The sequence below is a fragment of the Balearica regulorum genome, chromosome 20 (genome assembly GCF_011004875.1).
Source record: "Balearica regulorum gibbericeps isolate bBalReg1 chromosome 20, bBalReg1.pri, whole genome shotgun sequence".
NCBI lineage: Eukaryota > Metazoa > Chordata > Aves > Gruiformes > Gruidae > Balearica > Balearica regulorum.
In genome coordinates, this window is record NC_046203.1 from 7,092,709 (window position 1) to 7,113,214 (window position 20,506).

Sequence of the window (20,506 nt, forward strand, 5' to 3'; positions counted from 1 at the left end):
GCTCCGAGTTTCCACGGGGCGCGGAAAGTGCGTCCCGCGGGGGCGGAGCGGGCGGCCCCCGCGGCTCGGCGGGGCACAACGGCGGGGCTGCCGCTGCACCTGCCGCCGGCCCCGAGCCGAGCCGAGCCGAGCCGCCCCGGCTCTGCCCCTCTTCCTCCACGCCGTATCCACCCGGGAGGGTCCCAAATCCGCCCGGGAGGGATGCGCACACCGGGGCTCTGCGGGCTGCGCCGGGGCCGGGCAGGGCTTTTAGTTGAACGGCACAACAATAAATGTGTTGCAGAGCCGGCGAGAAAAGAATGGGGATGACCTTCAATTGGTACTGGATTTGAATAACACCACGGGGTGATAAATGCCCATTGTGTTTTAGGAGTAATGAATCTCCACTGTCTCTATAGCACAGAAACAGCAGCTGCAACCTGGAGCCAGCCATCTCTTAAAGACACAGCTCCCAAACCCCAGCACCCGGCCCGGCTCGGTCCGGCACGGCCCGGCCCGGAGGCCCCGCACCCGCCCGGTCCCGGTGCTCGGGGGCCCGGGGTACGCCCTAGCTCGGGGTCTCGGCGCCCGGTCCCGGGGACGGGCAGGGTTGGCCCCACTCCGGGTTGTAGGGGTCCCCCCCGAGCCGCCAGCAGGGCCGGGGCTGGGGTCCCCTCCCACCACCCCGGTTCCTCTTGGGGACCTCCCCGGTCCTGCTGCCGCGGGGGTGGCACAGCTCGGGTTCCCCGTGGGGTATGGGGTCACCTGCACCCCACCCCGGCCCCCCATGGCAGGGAAAGTGCTGGGGATAAATAATGCTCATTGTTTTCCCCTAATGAATATTACCGACTTGCCAGGCCGGCAGCTGCGGGCTCCGGCCGGGGGAGCGGTGGCATCGCCTGCCTTTCTCCACCCGGGGACCCCCCCCCAGCCCCGACCTGCCGAGGGTCCCCGCAGTCGCAGGGAAGAGGATGGTGCTGACCCCTGCCTTCACCCCATCGCTGCCTGCCACCGCCCTGGGTGTCACTGGGGTCCCTGAGCAGAACCAGGGGGACATTGGGGGTGTGTGCAGGGGCTGGGGGCTGTCTCCGGGGGGGTCCCTGCCCCTCCTCACCTCCCCGCTGTGTCCTCACGTGGGGACGGTGATCGGTTCGTGCAGGGAGAGAAACTCCCGCGGCCCCAAGGATGCTCGGGCTAGTCCAGCCCTGTGGAGCTGCGAGGTGCCCCCAGTCCCTGTGCCCAGCGCCCGGCAATGTCCCCTGCCTGCAGCGGGACCAGGCCTGGGGCAGGGGACAGCCCGGTGCCCCGCGGTTAGGCCTGAGCAGGGTCCAACGGGGCAGGGATTTGTGACCGGGGGCTGCTCACCCACGGAGGCTCATTCCCGGTCCCAGGAGGCTTCGCACACCTGCAGAGGCACGAAGGCATCCCAGGGCTTGGGGACAGCCACATCCCCTGGCCCACACCCCGTGCCATGGCCAGGGGAATGCCCAGCTCCCGCCATGGCCACGCGCCTCCCTCGAAGGGCTCCCCGGCCTCCCCAGACCTCCCTGCCAGCGCTGTTAGCAATAAACCCACTTCCTAGGACTGCGAAAATCAAAAGAAAGCCGGCGTTTGGGGGAAAAAAAAAAAAAAAAAAAAAAAAAGAAAAGCATCAGCAACAGCTGAAGGCCCCTGCACTGGATCGAAGCCATCACCCGGGACCAGCCGGCTCTTTGGGAAGCAGGAACCATCGGAGGGAAGCCCCCGTCACCGCTCCTGGGCACTCCAGCATTGTTTCAGCCCCGGACCTGCCGGCCTTTTAACTTGCTTTAATTCCCAACGCTCTCCCACCACCACCTTTTTTTTTTTTTTTTTTTTGAAGTCTCTTTCCCAAATCTCGGCTGAGTTAATGAAGTTATGTGATCCTATAAATGTTAATTGTCTAAACTTCTTCTCTTCTCTCCCCCCCTTTTTTTTTTTATCTCTCTCCTCCTTGCTGCTTTCTGCTCCACTTGTAATAAAGAAAATATCTTGGCTGGTCTTAGCCAGTTGCTTGGCAACCTCAATAGAAAAAAAGAGAACAGAATGTAACCAATCCCGAGACAACCGAAAGATTTTGGTGACATGTGACCTCTCCAAAAAGGGCAGCCTTAAACTGTCCCTTCTGTCCTTTGCTCCTGACCATTAGGGTCTCTCCACCTCCCCCCCTCCGGCTCCTTACACCAATAAATATGGATTAGTGAAATACTTTTTCCCACACTGATGAAAAGCCAGGATTGATCTTTCCACCTCTTTTATGTACCAACCTGACAAGTTTCTAAACAAAATTAAGAGGGAAGAGGCAAAAGGAGCCATCCCGTGTTGGGCGACCGGGGCCGGATCCTGCCCCACCATGGGGATGGGGGTCCCCAACAGGGCGCTGGCGCCGCTCGTGCCAGGCTGTGGTCTGCTCAGCCGCCGGCTGGACCTCCCCTCTGGGCTGGGGAGCACCGTGCCAGCAAGTTAGGAAGTAAAATGTAATTTTTCTGACCCAAAAGGGGGAAGAATAAAGCCCTGGCCCAGTCCTGCACTCCCTCGGTGGGTGCCTGTGTGTCCTGGGGAGACCCGTCCTGCTCCTCACTGCGGAGCCCCAGAGCTCGCGGGCGGCCGGGGAAGTCGTCTGCAAATTACATTTCATCCTGGAAAAAAAAAAAAAAACAACAAAAACCCACAACATGATGTCATTGGCTTTCTGGTGCATCCCGCCGGCACCCCTCCACCTGCCGCCGGCCTCTGCTCGACCAGCCTTGGCACAGCCACGAGCCTCGGCACGCTGGTCAGCCTCGGCATGCCGGTCAGCCTCGGCACAGCCATGAGCCTCGGCACGGCGGCCGGTGGTCAGGCTCCCGCCCTCCCGCCGGCCCCCCAGCTCTCAGCTTTCCCAGGCCCCCGGCGCGGTGAATGCCTCTTTCACCAGCAGTTCCCCTCTTCCCAAAAAAGCATCACCTTGCCAGCTCCCTTCCTCTCAACCGGCTGCCAGGAAAATAAAAATTAGGGCAAGGACAGGGAGCGAGAGAAAAGCCAATGAACTTGTTTCCAGCTTTTCCTTCGGATCAGCCGTCCAGCACCGGGAGAAAAATATTTCTCCTGTAAAAAATCCCGCTCTCCGTGCAGGCTCCGAGCCCTTCGGCACCGGGACGCTGGCCGGAGACGTGGGCTCAGCTCGGCAGCAGAGGACACTGTAAGTTGGGCGTCTGCTTGAACAGTTTCCTGGCTTTTTTTTGGGGGGGGTTTGCCACGGTTTGGGGCTGAGACCCCCAGGGATGGAGGAGGAGGGTTGGGGCAGGGGGTAGTTGGCAAAAGGGGAGGTTTGGGGGGGTCCACGGGCTGTGAGGTGTGGGCAGGGTGGGCACCGGCACGGTGCCCGTGCCGGCGGTGGCGGGTGGTGCTGGGCGCCGGCGGCCCCGGGGTGCACAAAGCCCCTTTGAGCAGCGCACAGAGGAGCTGCTCATCCCTCGCCCGGCCCCGGGACCGGCCCTGGGAGAAGAGAGTGGGACCCCGGCCCTGAACAGTCTGGGACGGGCAATGGGGCCGGGGGGGGCTCTGGGGCTGCATGTCCCATCCCCCCCATGTTGGGGATGGTTGCCCAGGGGGGTCTGGCCCCAATCTGAGCCCCGACCTGTGGGGTGCCCACAGCCCCCTGTGACAGGCTGGTCCCTGGCCAGCCCCACCGGCATGGGGTGATGCAGGGAGCTGGGGGTGCCCCAGCCATCCCACGTGGGGATGGGGACCTGCTCCCTCCTGCCATGGGTGACGGTGACACCCACGAAGGCACCAGGCCCTGGTCCCCAGGGTGGCCGTGGGGAGGGCTCTGGTAGGGGCTGGGATGGAGAGTCTGGTGGGACACAATGGGACCTGGTGGCACCCGGTGGCACCCGATGGGAACCAATGGGACCCGGTGGGCCCTGGCTGCCCTGCCGCCGAGGCCGGCTGGCCAGGCACAATACCACGGCCCCGCTCCTGAGCCGCCGCCGAAGCCCCTTTCCCAGCATCGAGCGCCTTTGTCTCGCCTTTGTGATGGAAAGAGCCCCCCCTCCTAAATCACGGCCCTGACACCCCCATTGTCTCCTTCTCGGGGAGGTTTGAAACTTCTCCCCCCCCCTCCCGAGGTCAGGAATGTGGCCGGTTTCTATTGGGACGGAGGAGCAGGGCTGGGTGGGGGGCTGCGGGGTCACGCTGGCTCGGCGGGTCAACCCGAAAACAAAACCTTTTGAAATACCTACTCTCCATCACTGCCAACATTGTCCCCTGCCAGCGGGGGCCTGGCACGGCCCCTCGACACCTCCAGCCCAGCCGCTGCCCACCCCGGCGGTCAGCATCTGGGGGGGGGGACAGAAGGGTATTGTGCCCAAGGGGACAGCTTTGTTTTCGATCACAGCTGCCCTGGGTTGGGACAGGGACCTGCCGCCAGCCCCACTGGGGAGGAGAGGAGGGAGGGGATGGGAGCGCACGGGTTGTTGCATCATGGGGGGGACCTGTCCTGTCAGGGTACCCCTCCATCGTTGTCCCTCTGAGAGGGTGCAGTGGGAAGGATGGAGAGTGGCTCCCCATCACCCCTGGGGTGCAGTCCCAGCAGGGTGCACAGCCTCTCCCTGCACAGCGGGGCTGGCCAGCATGGCGTTGGCCTCCTGCCTCAGTTTCCCCTTGCTGAGGGAGGCATCCTTCTGCCTGCTCCCAGGGCTGATGGATGCCCAGGGTCCCCTTTGACACCCAGAGCCAGGGGACGCTGGCTCAGGACTGCTGGCTCTGATGCTGGGAGACGTGGTCCAGCCTGGGGAGAAAAGGGACAATTTTTGGGCTGAGCTGGCTGCGCCACCCAGGAGGGATGTGCCCGCGTGGTTTGAACGTGGCTCAGAGCGTGACAGTGCCTTGCAGGTGGAGCAGAGCATCCTGCACACTATGTGCTCCCAGTTGGGCATGAAGAGGGGCCCCAGGGGAGGCTTCTCCCTCCCTGCTGTTCGCAGCCCACCAGGAACACCCCAGGCCATCTCCCCACTAGCCAAGGTGTGGGGGAGACGCAGCCCAGTGGGTGCCAGGGCCAGTGGGACGTGTCTGCCCCTTTCACCACGGCACTCCCTGTCTCCACCAGCCACGGTGGGGATGCTGCTCCTGCCAGCCTCCAGCTCCTCTGGCAGAGCATCTCCTGGGTGGGCCAAAATCCCCCCGGGTGGCCAAAATCCCTCTGGATTTTTCCGGGTGGGAAGATCTGTTGTTTTTGCCCGCCGCGGGAGCAGCCTGCCGAGGAGGAAAGCGGAGTGGCGCCCGCGGATGCAATGGGTTTAGCAGAGACCTGGAAGGAAAACCCAGCTGGGAGGGGAACACCGGCCTCCTGAGTTACCCAACAGCTGGAGAGTGGTGAAAACAGCTGGAACAGCCGGAACAGCTTGGGACAAGGGGCTCGCAGAGCAGGGAGCATGGCGGGGTCACGGGCACTCCCTCAGGTCCAGGGTTCCAGCTGGCCGGGCAGCCGCAGAGAGCCTGCGAGGGCTCTGTGCCTCAGTTTCCCCACCTGGAACTGGGCTGGGGTTGTGAGGCTGGACAAGGCAGGGCACTGGTCTGGAGGGGACGGTGTCACTCAGGCAGTGTCTTGGAGTGGGAGCAGGGACTCCCCGGGGGCACCCAGGAACACCATGGACCTGGGGAGCTGGCTCGGCCCCCAGAATGCTTTTTCTTGTGAAATAAGTCTAAAAAAAACATTGTTGATGGCTGGGGGACTTTACCAACCCCCTGGCCACACACATACATGTAGAATCTCTGTATTTTTATATATGTGTGTGTGTGTGTGTGTGTGTGTGTGTGTATATTTGTTTTCTGCAACCAAACCTGAGCCTTTTAAAGCAGAAAAATGTGACATTTGAGGAACCTGGAGCTTTTCAAAGGCTTTGTTTAAAATCCTAGAAAATTTCAAGGATGAGGTGGAGACAGGCAGGAGGTGGCCAAAAGCCTCAGTACTGGGTCCAAAAGCAACTTTTTCCTGTAAAAAAAAAGAAAATATACTGCTGGAAACATCACTGGCCAGCACCGTGGGGATGGGATGCTTTTCCGGGTGGGATGCTTTTGGGCCTGACATTGGCTCTGTGTTACAGGTATCACCACGGGGCCATGGAGCCGTGGGGACGCCCTGAGCCCTGTGGGGACATCCTGAGCCCTGTGGGGACATCCTGAGCCCTGTGGGGACCGGCCACCCACCTACCAGTCCTGCTCCTGGGGCGCGGGGGCTGTCACAGCCCTGTGCTAGCAGAGTGGCGGGGATGGAGGTGCCGAGCAGCAGCGTGGAGCTGGGTGGGTCATCACCCCGAGGACCACACAGTGGGTGCCCTGGCAGGTAACCTCCATTTCCACCTTCTCCCCAAGCTTGCTTGTGGTTTTTTTTTTTTAATCATTGCATGGTCAAAGCTGCTTGTGAGGTGTCGCTTGGCCCACAGCGAGCTCCGAGGGTCCATCATGAGCCCTGCGGCACCCAGGTTGCGGTGAGAAGGCAGGCTGCAAAGCTGGCTGCAAAGGCAGGGATAATTCTGACCCCAGCCGAGCTTGCAAGGCCGGGCACAGGGTGCTTTGTCCTTCTGCCGGTCCCGGCCCATCTGTGTGCTACACATTACATTGGTCTGTGCCTCAGTTTCCCCACGTCAGGGCGCAGGCAGCGCCTTCCCCTGCCTGCCCTAGGGGTGGTGGGCCTGCAGACGGGGCAGTTTCTCCCTCCCTGGTCCCTGAGCCCACGGCCAGGGAGTATTGGTGCGGGCTGTGGCCGGGGCAGCGGGGCCGTGGCTGTGCACGTGTGGTCGAACCACACCAGGGCAGGGATGTTGTGTCCCTGGGGCTGGGGACAGCAGGAGCTGAGCACACAGGAGGGTTATTTTGGTGGGAAGAAATTGCTGGCAGTAGCCGGGTGTTACTCTTGCTCGTGGAGCAGCATCCCAGCCTGGGCCAGGGCACAACCAGGCTCGGGATCCCCCGGCCCCAGTGCGGTGCGGGGTGTCAAGGGTCTGCGGGGTGTCGTACCAGTCTGCAGGCTGGGAGCTGCCCTGCTTGGCCTTTCTGGGATCTAAGCCTCTGAAAATCCTGTTATCTGCTGCACTGAAATCCCTCTCTGCCTTTCCCAGGTGCCGAGGGCAGGGCAGGGCTCTCGGTGACCCCCAGGAGGGGCTGCAGGGATGGAGGGACTTACGGACGGAGGGGTGTGGGGACGTAGAGAATCAGGGATAAAGAGGGGAAGGGCTGCAGGGATATAGGGGTGAAGGGCTGCAGGGATAAAGAGGGGAAGGGCTGCAGGGATGTGGGAGCAAGGGGCGGCAGGGATGGTGGGGGATGCAGGGATGTAGGAGCAAAGGGCTGCAGGTATGAAGAAAGGCAGGGATGCAGGGATGTAGGGGTACAGGGAGCCGGCTCTGATGGACCCTGGAGCCCCTGACAGCCCACCCGTACCCGGCTGCTCCCGGCCGTGCCGTGCCGTGCCGTGCCGTGCCGTGCCGGGAGGTGGCAGCAGCGGCCAGGCGCGGGGCCGGGCTGGGGGCGGGCGGGTGTCCCCGCGGGACGGCGCCAGCCGTGGGCTGCGCGGGCATCCCCGCCACTCTGCGGCCTTTCCTCCGGCTTAATCCCCTCCCGGGCCGCGGGGCCGCGCTCGGGGGGGTCCTGCGCAGGGGAGAGGGACTCCCCCCGGCCCAGCCCTCCATGGGGGGGGGCACACGCGGGTGGGGTTTGCACACGGGTGGGGTCCGGCTGTGCTCAGCTCCTGGGGTCCTGCTCCCCTGGGCTCCTCTGCATTGCCGGGGAGCGCCCAGCCGTGCTGGCACGGAGCCCTTCCCCGAAATACTTGTCTGAGCTCGGGCTGTAAACAGTTTAAACGGTTCTTCTCTCCTTACAGCCGCCACAGGACTCCCCGGTGCTCCCCGTGTGCCCCCCCCCCCCCCCCCCCCCGGCCTCTGTTGCTTCTTTCAGGTGCTGCTGGAAATGTTCTTCCCCCGACCCCCTTGCTGCACCCTGCCAGAGCCCTCCTGGAGGACCCCCGGGACCGAGGGGACAGCGTGGGAAGCCAGCGAGAGCAGCCGCCTGGCCAGGCCCTCGCCCCGCTGCGGGTGGGTGCAGGTTTGGCCACGCGAGACACCGGCCACTCGCCAGGGCTCCGGTGGCACCGCAGCGAGGGGTGCCCAGCACCGCTGGTGGGGTGCATGGAGTTGTTGCTCCCCAGGATGCGGCCTCCTCCCCGGCTGCGCTTGCTCCCAGAGCTGACTGCAGTATTTATGGATTGGGTGGTTAACTAGTGGTTTCGGCCAAATATCCCAAAGGTCCCGGGGCTGCCTGCGGCTCGGACACGTGTCAGACACGCCTGGGGGGGCTGTGGATGGTCAGCCATGGGGGGCAGCCTGGGTGGGACGTGGCTCGGTGGAGTGGGCTGCCTTCCCCACTTCCCATCAAGCCTGTGATGGTGGAGAGCCATGACGCCCCCACCCCGGCCATGACCCACCCTGGACACAAGCCCCCCCCAGCCACAAGCCCCCCTAGCCTTGAGCTCCCCTGACCATAAGCCCTCTGGCTACGAGCCACCTGGCCACAAGCCCCTCTGGCCATGAGCCCCTCCAGCCATGAGGCCCCTCCCGGGCCACTTGCCCACTCATCCGCTTCCCCATCACCCACCCACACCGGGCCGGGCACCACGAGGGACCCGACCCCGACCTGGCAGGGGGCACACGGGGATGCCCAGGAGCATCCTCGGGGAGGGGGTGGGTACCGCGGGTGTCCCCCGGCTTCCCGTCCCCGGTCGTGAGCTGTGCGGGGCTGTTTACCGATATCGGCTTTATTTAAAGAAACCCAACCCAAACCCGCCCCCGGGGCTCGCAACGGCGGCGGGGCCGGGCCGGGGGCGGGGGCAGGGGGTGCGCTGAGCGCGGCGGGTCTCAGCCCGCCCCTTCCCCGCCCGCCGCCGCCATGGGCTCCGCGGGGCTGCTCTGCGCCCTGCTCCTGCTGCTGGGCACCGGCACCGGCACCGGGCCCGGCCCGCTCCCCCCGCGGGTGGTGCTCGCCCTCCTGGCCCGTAACGCGCAGCACTCGCTGCCGCACTGCCTGGGAGCCCTGGAGCGCATGGACTATCCCGCGGGGAGCATCGCCCTGTGGTGAGGGAGCGGGGACCCTGGGGGGAGCAGGGACCCCGGGGTGCGGGGAGTAGCAAGGACCCGGGGGGAGGAAGGGGCTGTGGGGGAATGGGGAGCCCGGGGAGGGGGGGGGGGGAGCCGGGATGCTGGGGTCACCGGGACCCGGGGGGGAATGGGGAGCCCCAGGGGAATGGGGATGCTGGGAGGGAACGGGGGTCCTGAGGGATTGGGGGGACTGTGGGGGAAACGGGGAGCCGGGGGTCGTGGGGACCTGAAGGACAATGAGGGGAGGGATATAGGGAGCTGGGGAGAGTAGGGGGATTGGGAACTCGGGGTGATCTTGGCGTAACAGGGGACTGGGTGGAGGGAATGGAGATCCGGGGGAATGGGGACCCTGTGGGGACGGGTTCCCTGGTGGTAACAGCCCCTCCAGCCCCGAAGGGTGAGGGGTGGCTCTGCCCCGGGTATGGGACCCAGGAGGGGCTGGGTGCTGCCCTGCAGTGAAGGGACAGGACCCCCACCTTTCCCCTCCCGAAGCCACGGGGCTGGCTATCTGCAGGACTTGGCTCCAGTCCCCCTTCCCCACAGACACCCCCAAACTCCCTTTTACTGCACTGGGGAGGGTGGTGGGGAGAGGAGCCCCCGTCCCTCCTCTTCCTCACTCCTCCACCGCTGCCGTGTCTCGCCTGAACTTGTCGGAAACTTTTCTGCAGCTGCTTTTGTGGGGGGACGAGACAGGGGCTGGCGGGGGGGGGGGGGGGTCCTGGCAAGAGTGGCCAGGCTGGGGTGAGGGGCAGCTGCTGGCAGTGGGGGAGCAGGGGGTCCTCACCTTTGCCTCCGAGACCCCCCGGCCAAGGGCCCTGGGGGGAGTTTCAAGAGCATCTGATTTCTTCGTCAGCTGCCTGCACAGCCAGGAGCTGGAGCAGGGGCAGGTTCTGCCTTGTCCCCCACATCCCGGGGAGGGGGTCCTCGTGACACCAGTGCCTGGGGGGCTATTTGGGGGTTCTGCGACAGGCCGAGGTCGCTGGAGACTTGGGGATCGCCCCCGGTGCAGCGTGGGGCTCAGCCCCATCTGCAGCGGGTTCCCTGCGAGCATCATTGAGAAGTTGGATGGGAGTGCTGGGGACAGCAGCTGTGTGTGGCAGGAGGAGGTTTGGGGAGGGGGATTTTTGCTGCGGGGGGCCTTTCCTCTGGCTGCTGGAGCTGCGGGATGCGGTGGGGTGCACAGGGTTGCTGCGGGGCACAGCGGGCTGCACAGGTGGGGGGCGAAGCCTCTGCGCTCCAACGCTGTTCACGGCGGGCAGCTGCAGGGCTGGGAGGGGGAGAGCACGGCCGGGGCTGCTGCTGGGCTGCAGGGACTGGGGGCGAGAGCCGCGGGACAGCCTCGGCAGCGGGCAGCACAGGGAAAGAAATTACCCGTTCGCGTTCCCCTTGCTCCTCGGCTCCTTCAAATTACACGTTACATTCCCAAGCGAGTCCATCGCTGGCTCAGCCTCTCGGCTCCAGGAGTGTTTCTAGCATGGGGAGGGGGCTGTGGTTGTCCCTTTTTGGGAGGACCCCTGGGGACTAATGTCTCCCCGCCCCAGGTGTGCGACAGACCACAACTCGGACAATACGACGGCGATGCTGCAGGAGTGGCTGGGGGCGGTGGGGAAGGACTATCACTCGGTGGCCTGGAAGGTGCAGGAGGAGCCCAGGTGAGGCTGGGGAGGTGTCGGGGCAGGGGGGTGCAGGCTGGGAGGGGCTCCCGGAGCAGCACCCCATTCCCCAGCTGGGGACGCTGCCAGGAGGAGCCAGCGGCGAGGCAGAGCTGGGCTGACTCAGCCAGCTGGCACGCAGCGGCATGCACCAAGTTTGTGCGTTCCCAGTGAGCGGGATTAACCCCTGCCTCCCCTGCACCCAGCGCCTACCCCGACGAGCTCGGCCCCAAGCATTGGAGCGACAAACGCTACGAGAACCTGATGAGACTGAAGCAGGAGGCTCTGACCTACGCCCGGGAGCAGCAGGCAGACTACATCTTGGTAAGGGATGTGGGGCACTGGTGGGGTGGGAGCTGAGGTGGGTGTCCCCACGCCTCCAGGACCTGTGCTGTCCCCCCTCCAGTTCGTGGACACTGACAGCATCCTGACCAACAATCAGACCCTCAAGTTTCTCATGGCGCAGAACAAGTCGGTGGTGGCCCCCATGCTGGACTCACAGACCTTCTACTCCAACTTCTGGTGTGGCATCACGCCCCAGGTACGTCCCCAGAAAGCCCTGGGGAAGGGGACTCCCCCATGGTGGAAGAGCCCCCCACCATGGAGACATCATGCCAGTGTGCTGCAGGGGTACTACCGCCGGACAGCCGACTACTTCCCCACCAAGAACCGGCAGCGGGTGGGCTGCTTCTCTGTCCCCATGGTCTACGCCACCTTCCTGATTGACCTGCGGAAGGAGGAGACATCGCGGTTGGCTTTCTACCCACCCCATCCCAACTACACCTGGGCCTTCGACGATATCATTGTCTTTGCCTACTCCTGCCAGGCGGCCGGTGAGGCGGGGGGAGCCGGGGGTGGGGGGCTTGGGGGGGCTGCAGTGCTCACCCCTCCCACCCGGCAGGCGCGGAGGTTCATGTGTGCAACCAGCAGCGCTTTGGCTACATCAACGTCCCCGTGAAGGCCCACCAGACGCTGGAGGACGAACATGCCAACTTTGTGCACCTCACGCTGGAGGCCATGGGTGAGCACCCGCGGGCAGTGGGGTCCCGGAGGTGTTCCCCACCCCAGAGGTGATGGGGACCCAGTGCCAGTCCCCAGGGCAGGGCTGTTGGCCATGGTTCCTGGCCAGGGGGGTCTGGGCTCCACCAAAGAGGTGTCCCCTCTCTCCACAGTGGATGGCCCCCCCATGCAGCGCTCCAGGCACATTTCCCTCCTCCCCAGACCACTCACAAAAATGGGCTTTGATGAAGTAAGTGCCCCCTGTTCATCCCTCTGGCTGCATCTGTCCATGACAAAGCCTGCCGTGGGCTTTGGCCAAGCCCTCTATCCCCCATCCTGTAGTAGCCAGGCAGGCTGTGTCTCCCACCATGACAATATGGCCCCTTGGCGGGGCTCTCCCCTTCCGCCCCAGATCTTCCTCATCAACCTAGTGCGGAGGCCGGACCGGCGCCAGCGGATGCTGGCGTCCCTGCGGGAGCTGGAGATCGCCCCACGGGTGGTGGATGCTGTGGATGGGAGGTGACTGTGGGGGGGGAACACATGTCCCCACTCTGCCAGCCCCCCAGCACGACCCTGGGGAGGGGATGGGGGTGGCTGGGGGGACACACCTTGCTGATGCAGCCCCTCACCTTGCAGCACCCTCAACAGCAGCGACATCAAGGTGCTGGGGGTGAACCTGCTCCCTGGGTACTACGACCCCTTCTCTGGCCGCACCCTCACCAAGGGCGAGGTTGGCTGCTTCCTCAGCCATTACAACATCTGGAAGGAGGTATGGGGCCGTGGGGGCCATGGGATCCCTAAGGGCCACCAGCACAGGGCAGGGACCCCGGAGCATCACCAGGTCTCTGGAGGAGCTTGGGAGAGGGTTGTCCTGCAGGGTGAGTGGACCCAGTGTGGTCCAGTGTGGCCCAGCATGGTGCTGGGATGGGTTTGCACCTCTGCCCCCTCCCAACAGATCGTGTCTCGGGGGCTGGAGCGGTCGGTGGTCTTTGAGGACGATGTGCGCTTTGAGGCTGCCTTCCCGGCACGGCTGCAGCGGCTGATGGAGGAGCTGGAGGGGGTGCAGCAGGACTGGGACCTCATGTAGGTGCTGGGGCCGGGGGAGATGTGGGGTGGGGGTCCCTGGGGCTGGCTCTCACGGCTCGCCAGCTGCCCCACAGCTACCTGGGGAGGAAGCAGGTGAATGCGGAGGATGAGGCACCCGTGGAGGGTGTCCGAAACCTGGTGGTGGCTGGGTACTCGTACTGGACGCTGGCCTACGCCATCTCCCGCCGTGGGGCACAGAAGCTGCTGGCTGCCGAACCCCTCTCCAAAATGCTGCCGGTGGATGAGTTCCTGCCCATCATGTACGACAAGCACCCCAAGTAAGGAGCAGGGGGTGCAGGAGGGGTGTTGATGGAGCAGCACGGCCATGCCGGCAAGAGAGCATGTGTTTCTTCTCCACCGTCACCGTCCCACCCCGTTCCCCCCCTCCCTGGGTTACTCATGCTGGAGGAAAACATCTGTAGCATGAGCTCATTCCCCACCAGCCGCTGCCTGGCCGCCGGCCGCTGGAAAATGGCCCTTTGCCAGCGCAGGGTGGGGGGACGGTGGTGGGGACGGAGCTGGGGCTCGGTGCTGGTCCCACACGGGGGTCTTGGCCCCATGGCGAGGGGGGAGCAGCCCCCTGTACCCCGGGGCTTTTCGGACCCGTGCCCCTGGTTGTGGGTCTCAGCCCAGTCCTGGGGCACCTCCCTGCCCCTCTCCCCAGGCGGGGGTCAGCAGCAAGGCTGTGTCTGGGGAGGGGGAGCCAAGCTAGGGGGTGGGCAAGCGCTGCTGGCCGGGTGTTCCTGGGGAGAGTGGGTGGGAAAACCAGCGAGCAGGATGGCGCAAGAGGGATTAGGAGGTAAAAGGGAGGCTGGAGGTGGATGGAGGGGCAGATTAGTGCTCTGGATGTGAACCAGGAGCAGCTGGGTGTCCCGTGCTTGCCAGGACAACAGCACCAGACAGCCCTGGCCTCAGACCAGCCGAGGCCCGGCCAGCAGGACGCTGTACCGGAGACCTCCTCGGCACTAGGACCTGCCCCATGCCACTGAGGCTGGTGGGGAGAGATGGGTCCCGTTCCCTTTGCGGTCCTTCCACAGTCCCTCCCCAGCTGGGCTCTGCAGGCAGCAGTGGCGTGGGACAGTCGCCCAGCTCAGCTGCCTTCCCCAGACCCCCATCCCTGGTTCCCTGTGTCCCTCCTCATCACCTGCCCCACATGGTGCCTTCCCCGGGTGGTCGGTTACGGCTTTCCCAGCCCTTTTTTCTCCACTGGGCTGTGCTCTGTAAGCCAATTTCTCCCCTTGGGTCTGCTCCGCTTTCCCCAGCGAGGATTACAAGCGGCACTTCGCTCCCCGGGACTTGCTGGTGTTTTCGGCTCACCCCCTCCTGGTTTATCCCACCCACTACGCTGGGGACAGCAACTGGCTGAGCGACACTGAGACCTCCACCATCTGGGATGACGATACCAAGAAGACTGACTGGGCTGGCTCACAGAAGACCCTGAGGGACTCACGAGGCGGCGCTGGCCATCTCCGCTCCACTGCCCGTGATGAGCTCTGAGGGTGAGCGAAGCCATGGGACCCACACATGTGGGGACAGGGACAGGGGACAGAGTGGCTGGGAGGCATCTCCCTGCGAGCACTGTGTTTGGATGTGTTGGCTGCCCAGTTTCTTTTTGCTGTGCTGCAGCAGCTCTCTCCATCAGAGTCAAAGCATCAGGGAATGGAGATGAGACCTTCTCTTCCAGGGAGGAAAAGGGACGAGGACACAGATGTCCCATGCGGGGCTGGAAGGGACTGGGGGACTGGGTCTTGCTGCTCCCCAGCCCCTCAAGCGGGGAAGGGACAATGCTCCTTCACCTCCTGCAAAAGTCACTCTAGCTTGGAGAGAGCTGGGAGCATCTCACGGGAACGTTTCACCCTGGAGCCGTTTGCTGACCCCCAACCCGGGTCTGCCTAGGACTGTGTCTCCGCAGGGCGGCCATGCAGGCAGGCGAGCTCCCGCACTCGCTTGGCCCCAAGGCAGCACCACCATGGTTAATGCCGGGTCAGACTTTCCCTGTCTGAGGTTGCTTGTGCTGGCAGCAGAGCCTCCCTGGGAGCAGCCAGACTGGGGGAGGCTGGAAAACAACCCTGTACTGCAGGCGTGAACGTGTCGGGGCTGCTCCTGCCTTGACTGCTAATGTTTGCATCCTTGCCTCCTAGGGACGAGGGATCGTGACCCAGCTGGGAGCACCGTTGGCCAGTGGCCCGATCCTGCCCGCTCCTGTTTGAGAGATGCAGCTGCCCTGGCTGGATCCCCCCGGGGTCCTTTGAATCTGCATGTTGTGAATCCACCCAAGGCAGGATTTGTCCCCAGGGCTCCTGGAGAACCCCTTCCCTGCCAGGCAGAGGGACTGGGGAAGCGCTGTGCTCCGTCTCTGCTGGGGACATGTGTCCAGGACTGCCCTTAGCAATGCCAACTCTACCATCTCCCACTGGTTTGGACTTTGGGGAGTGTTTCAGGCCAGGGGCTGGCTCCCACGGTGCCACACATGGCCTCCTGCCACCAGCCGGGTTTGTCCTTTGCCTGTGCCGTGTCTGGACTGGAGCCCAGGGAGGATTAAAGCAGACCGTGTTTGAGCCGACATGCCGGGTGCTGGCTCTGCCACGTGGTATTGTCCCACGTAACGTCCCCAGGGCATACCCTGCCGGGGTCACCAGCCTTGGAGCTGTGGTGGTGAGGGTCTGGTGGTTCCTCTGGCTTTGGGAATGAAATCTGTAATGGGGGAAGGTGGGGTGGGAGACAGAGCTCTCCTTTGGGGCCTGGGGGTGAAAAGGTGGGTGGCATTTCCACAGAGTTTGGCTCTCCCTGGGAATGCTGATGGAAATTATTTCCCTCACTGGTGCTGGTGTTCTCAGTGGAGGGTTTGGCCTTGGGACTGAAAATCCGACACCAGCTTGAGCACCGAGATGTGCAGCCGAGTCCTGCTGGGCTCCGGCATCTGTCACCTTTGTGGCCAGCTCTGGAGGACACTTTGCTTTCTGAGAGCCTGGGCTTGTTTGGTGCTAAACCTCTGCTCCTCAGCAGGGTGACATTCACTTGAAAACTGTTTTTTTTTTTCCTGGGGTGGAGGAGCAATTTCCTTAAAAACGCTGCAACTAGCTCTAGTCCGGGTGAGCTTGGGAGATGTGAGCTCCCTGCCAGGACCCAGAGCTGCCGCCTTTCTCCACCCCGTCTGGCAGCTGGCTGCCCCTTTTGGCCCTGGAGCAGCTGCTGGGGTTGCTGCCTTCACCCAGGGTTTGGGGGGCTATGCCCCCCTTCTCCCCACAGCTTGATGAAGGTGATGAAGCAGTGGGTGGAAGCCTCAGTAGCCAAGACCCACAGCAGGATGTCCGAGACCATCACAAGCTCCAGGGGCAGGATGAACAGCTACAGCAAGGACCTCCTGAAGGAGAACAACCAGCTCCAGATCACGTGCGACCTGAAGATCCAAGTGGATCTACTGGAGAACAGTGAGAAGGAGACGGCCAAGTGCATGGCCTGCAACCACAGGGTCCCAGCCAGTACAGGCACGAGTGACACAGCAGGGTGGAGAGGTGATGGCAGAGCGGGGACACCTTTGTTCCCCTGGCTGCAGGTAGCCTCGATGCTATGGGGGGATCTCAGGAGCTGGGGACAGAGCAGAAGAAGGTCTGGTGCCAGCTGAAGCTGAGGAAGGGAGCAGCAGCAGCACTGTGGCACGTGTGACCCAGCAAGGGTCCCAGCACTTGTTCCAGTGCCCGCTGGGATGGAGGCAAGGCGCTGCCTGTGCCAGGGCGCTCGGTGCAGCCACGCTCGCAGGGTATGCAGCTGACAGGACATGCTGGCAGAGCTCAGGGCCTTTGGGAAGCTGCGGTGGTGGGGAGACCCCGCTTCTCGGGCTGCCCTCTCCGCTGTGAGAGCTGAAATGGGTCTGTGAGGAGGAGCCAGAACTTCTCCAGCTGTTGGAAACTCCAAGGTTCTGGCTTAAAACCACTTAACTCAAAAATATGAGGCCAACCCTGAAACTTGCTGCAGCTCAGTGGGAGCTCAGCCTTGTGTGCTGCTGAGCTACGAGATTTCAAGTGACTCGTGCTTTTTCTCAACAAAGTCGGAGTGGTTTTGGAACCTGTGGAAGTCGCTCCCATCACTTCCCACTGGAAGTTTCCTTCCAGCCGGGGCTGGTGGAACAGGAATAGGAACACAGATTTGAGCCGCAGAGAACCAGAGACTGCCTGACTTCGGCCAGTGGCGCAAGGGACAGAGGCAGGAGCAGGGCAGAGCCAGGGGCCAGGGTTTATTTAATTTCTGTGGCAAACAGCCATACAAAGCCACTGCAGGGCTTTGAGTGGGACACGAGCTGCCCCGATCTGTGTGGGGATGGTTGGGGGCTGCCACAGTGCCTGGCCAGGCTGCCCAGGAGGGGCAGCTCTGTACCACGGTCACCCCGGAGAGTCCGCAGGACCCTGTCCATTGTCCACGCAGGTCCCCGGGGGTTAGCATCAGCCCCTGTCCCCCGGCTCCCCGGCAGGCGCTCTCCTCTGCAGGATGTGCTCCAGCAGACAGGTCGCTGCCTGGGCCAGAACCTGCTCCAGTCTCTCCCGCTCCCCAGCGCTGAACGGAGCCAGGACATAGCTGGACACTGTCACTTCGCCCTCTGGCCGCCCGATGCCGATCCTGAGCCGGGTCATCTCCTAGGGAGGAAGAAGAAGAGCTGGAGGAGCTTCACCTCAAGGGCCCAGCTGAGAGAGAGCTGGGGCAAGGGGATAGTGCTGCGAGTGGGGCTGGGGGGGTGAAGGAGCAGCCCCTCATGTTTTCCAGGTGGTTTTCAGTGCTTGCTCCAAGAAACATGATTTTGGAAGAGACTTTTGCTGGGCTGTGCTGAGATCCTGGGCTCCTGCCAGGCCTGGCAGAGCCACTCAAGCTAATTGTTTCCATGTCCTCCATGGCGGCCAAACCGACATCAGCCCTCGGGGAAGGAGAAAAGGGAGGAGAGGAAAGGCAGCAGGGGCTTGTCTGAGGGGAGTCAGGAGAAGGGGAGTGGGGGGACGACAAGCCACGCACTGAGGTGGGGGCAGGATTTATCTCCTTCCACTGAGGCCCACTCACGTTGGAGCGCAAAGCACTGATGCAGGATCGAACTCCATTGTGTCCCCTTGGGAGAGAAGGAGAAAACCCACTGTTAGTCTGTAAGAGACGCCTCCCACCACGGTATGGTCTTGGGGTCTCTTGCTGCAGGGACTCGGGGATGTGGTCCCAGCCAGGGGCTGCAGTCCCCATGCCCTGGCTCTGCAGGAACACCCACTTCCTGGGGCTGAGAGCAGCTGGCTGGGGAGGACGAGGGAAGCAGGGCTGGGACAGCACGTTCTCTGTGTCTCAGCTCTCGCTACAGCTGGTGCACGTGTGGCCGAGCGCCATGGCCCAGTACCATCCCTACCCCGTCCCGCAGTGGAAGATTTCCTAGGTTAAATGTCTCGAGGCTGACCCAGGAGCTGACGCTGGGGCAGGCAGAGTGGAGGCAGAGTGCTATAAAAAGCTCCTGTGGTGCAGCCAATGGGCTGGATCCAGCCCGCAGCCGCTTCCAGGAGGCTCCCTGCCCTTCCTGCCAGGGCAGGGACCGGGAGGCTGCCCAAACAGCCAGCCATCATCTCTGCAACTGGAATCGGGCCCAGGGCTGGCGTTGGGGCTGAAAACACCTCCAGGCTGGTGGGACGGTGCCACGAACGGCCCGTGTGCCTGCGAGGGAATGGCAAGGCCTCAGCCCAGCTCGCTCAACCAGAGAGCTGGGGTCAAGACATACCTTGCGCTGCCACCCAGCTTGATCGCCACCTTGCCCAGGGCCTTGTCCAGGTCATCATGAACCAGGTAAATGTCTTCTGGGTGGAGGTTGTAGATCTCAGCTTTGGAAACAGAAATACAACCCAAATAATGAGGAGGAGACAGACTCACCCAGCCCTGACCCTGCAGAGCGGGGCTGCAGGGACCCACGCTGCGCAGGGGGACAGCAGGGCTGTCACAGGGCCTGGTGGCACAGCAGGTTTCAGGGGTGACCGAGCCGCTTACCAGCGCTGGCGACGCTGAGCCCGTTGATGTTCATGAGCCTCCGTGGCTTGAGCAGCACCAGGTCCAGGCCACGGGCTGTGGCCAGGGCCACATCGGCGCAGCACTGCCTGTCCGCTCTCCAGCCCTCGGCCACTGCCAGCTGCCGGGCCAGCCGGTCCAGCACCGCCATGCCCACGCTGTGCCGTGTCCCCTGCAGCCCGTAGTTGCCCAGGCCGGCCACCTGCCCGCCGGGTGTCAACAGGGCTCTGCCGGGCCGCCATGAGGACCCTGCCCGCCCCAGCCACGGGCCTCATCCCCCCCCTCTCCCGCCAGCATCCCTCAGCCCCGCTCCTCACAGCCCCGATCTCCCCGCGGCCCCCCCAGCTGGCTGGGTCCCCTCAGTCCCGGTCTCCCCGGTGCTCCCCCTCACAGCCCCGGTCCTCCTCCGCTCCCCCTCACAACCCCGGTCTTCCCCGCTCCCCCCCTCACACCCGGCCCCGCCCCCCCGGCCCCACCATGACGCACGGCCCCGCCCGGCTGACGAACGGTCGCGCGCGCCCCGCCAGCTCCGCAGCCAGCATCGCGCCGCCTGCTCCTTTCCCCCGTGACGTCACGCCTGCGCGCCGCCAATGACCCCATGCCGTCTCACCCCCGTCGCCATCTTGCTTACGGGCGGCTGGGCGGGCCCGGGGCGGTGGCGTAGGGCGGGCCGTGCTCCGCCCGCGTAGGGGCTGTGCCCGCCGCAGCGTAAAGCCTCGCAGTATGGCTGTGTGTGTGTGTGTGTGTACGATCACTCATCTTCCTTCAGCCCCTCTCCAGCTCTGGGTGGTTCTTGGCCCCGTCCGTGGAGCAGAGCTTTCTTCCAAGGCTGTGTGACAGCTCCCCGTCCATCAGCACGTCACTGGGCTTTGCTCACCGCTCTTTTCCTGTCCGCAGCTGGTTCAAAGGGCTGGGCTTCTGCGGCCAGTGGGAGGAAGCTATCGCCTGCTATTTGAAAGCCGTCAGCCTGGATCTGCAGAGGGTAAAGGGTCCCTAAAGAGCTAGGGGTGCACCAGGCTGGGAGCTGGAGAAGGCCGGTGGCATCTCATGCTGGCATCTGGCTTCAGGATGCTGCTAACCTCTTGCCAGGCTGATCCTGGGCAGTTTGAGCAGGGCTGCGCTGTGCCGGTGTAGGCTGTGTTGGCCGTGGTGCAGGCAGAGCTGTATGAGCAGCAGGCAGAGGCCTTCCTGCCAGTGACGCTGAACTCCAGGAAGGTGCTCGTGGTGGTGTCTGCGTGGGAGCAGCCCTGCCTGGCTCGCATGGCCCTAGTCTGTGGCCTGCGGGTCAGCCACCACTCCCCTCCTGCTGTCTGCAGCCCCGGCCTGTGGCCACGCTGACAGGGCTTCCCTGCAGGGCTTGTGTCTGCTTGACCAGGAGCTCTACTGCCCTGGAGGCCTTCACACAGGCAGCCGAGCTGCGGCCCCAGCGCAGGGTGTTTTGCCAGGGCAGCACTAGGCTGTCTGGCTGGGCTGGCCCTGCCGTGGGCTGCCTCCAGCCCTGCCCGTCTCCTCTTGCAGCATTGTGTGTCTGGCAGCTCTCAACAAGTTCCCAGAGAGCCTCTGGATGCTCAACAGAGATCCGGAGGAGGATGTGAGGAACCCTGAGCTGTACGTGCTCCGTGC

The 20,506-nt window shown here is 63.8% G+C and overlaps 2 protein-coding genes and 1 long non-coding RNA gene across 5 annotated transcripts; 2 read left to right on the plus strand and 1 right to left on the minus strand.

The window, feature by feature from the left end:
- The first annotated feature begins 2,739 nt into the window (after positions 1-2,739).
- On the plus strand, positions 2,740-8,378 carry LOC142604649 (uncharacterized). 2 transcript variants are annotated; one of them, XR_012838502.1, is made up of 3 exons: positions 2,740-3,178; positions 6,084-6,322; positions 7,859-8,378. It is a non-coding gene; the product is annotated as an uncharacterized LOC142604649 (long non-coding RNA). The 2 variants fall into 2 exon arrangements; XR_012838501.1 differs by having other exon boundaries at positions 7,933-8,378.
- Positions 8,379-8,886: 508 nt separating this feature from the next.
- CERCAM (cerebral endothelial cell adhesion molecule) lies at positions 8,887-15,428 on the plus strand. Its single transcript, XM_075772173.1, has 13 exons — positions 8,887-9,104; positions 10,670-10,780; positions 10,987-11,104; positions 11,187-11,321; positions 11,409-11,613; positions 11,682-11,801; positions 11,953-12,029; positions 12,192-12,298; positions 12,416-12,548; positions 12,735-12,862; positions 12,940-13,143; positions 14,128-14,364; positions 15,007-15,428. The coding sequence occupies exons 1-12, from the start codon at positions 8,920-8,922 to the stop codon at positions 14,360-14,362; spliced, it is 1,758 nt and encodes a 585-aa protein (XP_075628288.1). The 5' UTR covers positions 8,887-8,919; the 3' UTR covers positions 14,363-14,364; positions 15,007-15,428.
- A 1,658-nt stretch (positions 15,429-17,086) lies between these two features.
- Positions 17,087-19,469, minus strand: PTRH1 (peptidyl-tRNA hydrolase 1 homolog). 2 transcript variants are annotated; one of them, XM_075772175.1, is made up of 5 exons: positions 19,360-19,469; positions 18,866-19,085; positions 18,603-18,702; positions 17,912-17,957; positions 17,087-17,496 (listed from the first exon to the last, which is right to left on the minus strand). In XM_075772175.1, exons 1-5 carry the CDS (start codon positions 19,423-19,425, stop codon positions 17,305-17,307), a joined length of 624 nt encoding a protein of 207 aa, XP_075628290.1. In that variant the 5' UTR covers positions 19,426-19,469; the 3' UTR covers positions 17,087-17,304. The 2 variants fall into 2 exon arrangements, with proteins under 2 accessions (XP_075628290.1, XP_075628289.1); XM_075772174.1 differs by having other exon boundaries at positions 18,866-19,110; positions 19,370-19,443.
- Positions 19,470-20,506: the final 1,037 nt, after the last annotated feature.

Excerpts from the sequence above, each read along its gene's own strand:
- CERCAM (XM_075772173.1), top strand. The coding sequence starts at position 8,920 with ATGGGCTCCGCGGGGCTGCTCTGCGCCCTGCTCCTGCTGCTGGGCACC. Across the intron at positions 9,105-10,669 it reads GCGGGGAGCATCGCCCTGTG|GTGTGCGACAGACCACAACT; the intron begins GTGAGGGAGCGG and ends TCCCCGCCCCAG. Across the intron at positions 11,105-11,186 it reads AGCAGGCAGACTACATCTTG|TTCGTGGACACTGACAGCAT; the intron begins GTAAGGGATGTG and ends TCCCCCCTCCAG.
- PTRH1 (XM_075772174.1), bottom strand. The coding sequence starts at position 19,425 with ATGCTGGCTGCGGAGCTGGCGGGGCGCGCGCGACCGTTCGTCAGCCGG. Across the intron at positions 19,111-19,369 it reads TTCGTCAGCCGGGCGGGGCC|AGCCCTGTTGACACCCGGCG; the intron begins GTGCGTCATGGT and ends GCGGCCCGGCAG. Across the intron at positions 18,703-18,865 it reads GCTCAGCGTCGCCAGCGCTG|CTGAGATCTACAACCTCCAC; the intron begins GTAAGCGGCTCG and ends CTGTTTCCAAAG.